The sequence below is a fragment of the Octodon degus genome, unplaced genomic scaffold (genome assembly GCF_000260255.1).
Source record: "Octodon degus isolate 3935 unplaced genomic scaffold, OctDeg1.0 scaffold00140, whole genome shotgun sequence".
NCBI classification, from domain to species: Eukaryota; Metazoa; Chordata; class Mammalia; order Rodentia; family Octodontidae; genus Octodon; species Octodon degus.
Genome location: NW_004524716.1, coordinates 6,905,104 through 6,906,939, shown reverse-complemented (window position 1 = coordinate 6,906,939; position 1,836 = coordinate 6,905,104). Strand labels below are relative to the sequence as shown.

At 41.1% G+C, this 1,836-nt stretch overlaps 1 protein-coding gene across 1 annotated transcript in view; it reads right to left on the bottom strand.

The window, feature by feature from the left end:
• Positions 1–1,836, bottom strand: part of Ovgp1 (oviductal glycoprotein 1) — a 16,073-nt gene that overhangs the window by 8,096 nt on the left and 6,141 nt on the right. The window contains exon 7 of the mRNA XM_004641735.2: positions 616–724. Coding sequence (XP_004641792.1) covers positions 616–724 — 109 coding nt within the window. The remainder of the gene's footprint in view (positions 1–615; positions 725–1,836) is intronic.

The following is a 1,836-nucleotide window of genomic DNA, read 5'->3' as shown; positions in this document are numbered from 1 at the left end:
TTCTTCTTCTTCTCTTCTTCTTCTTCTTCTTCTTCTTCTTCTTCTTCTTCTTCTTCTTCTTCTTCTTCTTCTTCTTCTTCTTCTTCTTCTTCTTCTTCCCCTCTCTCTCTCTCTCTCTCTTTCTTCTTCTTCTCCTCTCTCTCTCTCTTCTCTTCCATGTCTCTCTTTCCTCTTTTTTCTTTGGAGACAGGGACTTACTATGTAGCTCAGGCTGGCCTTGGACTCATTATATAGCCCAGACTAGCCTCAAACTCACAGTAATCCTCCAACCTCAACCTCCTGAGCGCTGGGATTGCAGGTGTGCACCACCATCCTCAGCTGCGTGGCTGGCTCATTCATGTGCTGGCTTGTTTGCTTGCTTTCTCTCATCTCACCCCAACACATACTAAAAATTAGATTTACTGAGCTATGTCAACAGTCCGTGTTATTTTGAGAATAGGTCTCATAAAGTCACGAAATTGCTCTAGAGGGGCTTGACTTTGTGATCCTCCTCTTTCAGCCTCCCAAAGGACTGGAATTACAGGTATGTGTCACCATGCCTGGCCTCCCTACTTCTAATGGAAAATGGTCTGGGCTCAAGGATCAATGTCTAGGGTGCATGAGTTCTTTCCTTACCGAAGATTTGGGGTCATCTGGAAGAGAGAAAAGGGGGCTATTATGTCCTGTGAACTTTTCCCAGCTTCCATGTAAATCATAAGACAAGATGTTGATGAAATCCAAGAGTCTATAAGGAACAGAGGGGGAGATGCAAAGGTCAGGCTAGTCAGGTTTTCAAATCAGAACATCAGTGCTAACTAGCTAAGCAGCCGCGTGGTGGGCCCCTGAGCTTCCCTCCTCTTCCTGCCTACAGAACCTGCCCAGACCTCACCAGCCACTTTGAGGTGGAACAAACTGCTGGTTGGGGACAACTGTGCGTCAGGTTGTATGCACACTGGCAGTATCTGCGGGGGGAGGGAAGTCTGCATAAGCAGACATGAGTCAAAACAATACTGTCCCATAGCAATAAAAGAGCTGCTGCTCTTCTACTGTTCAAAGAGTCCCTGAAACCCTCCCCTCCACAAAGCTTTCATAATGACAAGATACAACTGAGACTGTGCCAGGTCAGAGGTGAAAGCATTCTCATGGACTATCTGATCTAATTTTAATCTAGTCAGGGCCTTACATAATTTTCTCCATCTTTAAGAAGAATTTCACTGACCTTATCAGATACAAGTATAAAAACGAGGTATATAAAGTAAAGCCATATTAATATGCTGAGCTGTGAAAGGCTCAAGTCAACAACTTCTGCAGAAAACCCGCTACTATTGTGGACTGCTGGACTGTGTTTGATTGTTTTGCTGAATTCACACACCTATAGCATTTAGAATCCAATGGAATACCCATCTCTGACAGGACTAAACAAAAAAAGGAGATACAAAGGAAGGACCATTTTGTGTCTGTATATGCAGAATAGTTAGGATAGATATACAGCTACCTTCTCTTAATTCACTGAGAAGAAAGATTTGTACTAATAGTGTTTGCACAGGATATCCTGTCTGCATCTTGTACTGTGGATAACCACTAAGAAGATAACAATGTACAATGTATTAATTATTGAGACTGTCCTATTAATCAGTTTTGAAACTATCTCATTGATACTTGTTTCTCAAAAAAAAATTAAATTTGAAAAAGAATATATGAGGAACTCTTAGATATTGATTAAAGAAGACAAAAAGCCTACTTTAAAAATTTAAAAATGAGTATATGACTTGAAATGAAAGGAAAAATATAAATTTTATGAATTTTAAGAAAATAGGGGGCCAGGGAGATGGCTCAGTGGAATAAGTGCTTTCCTGG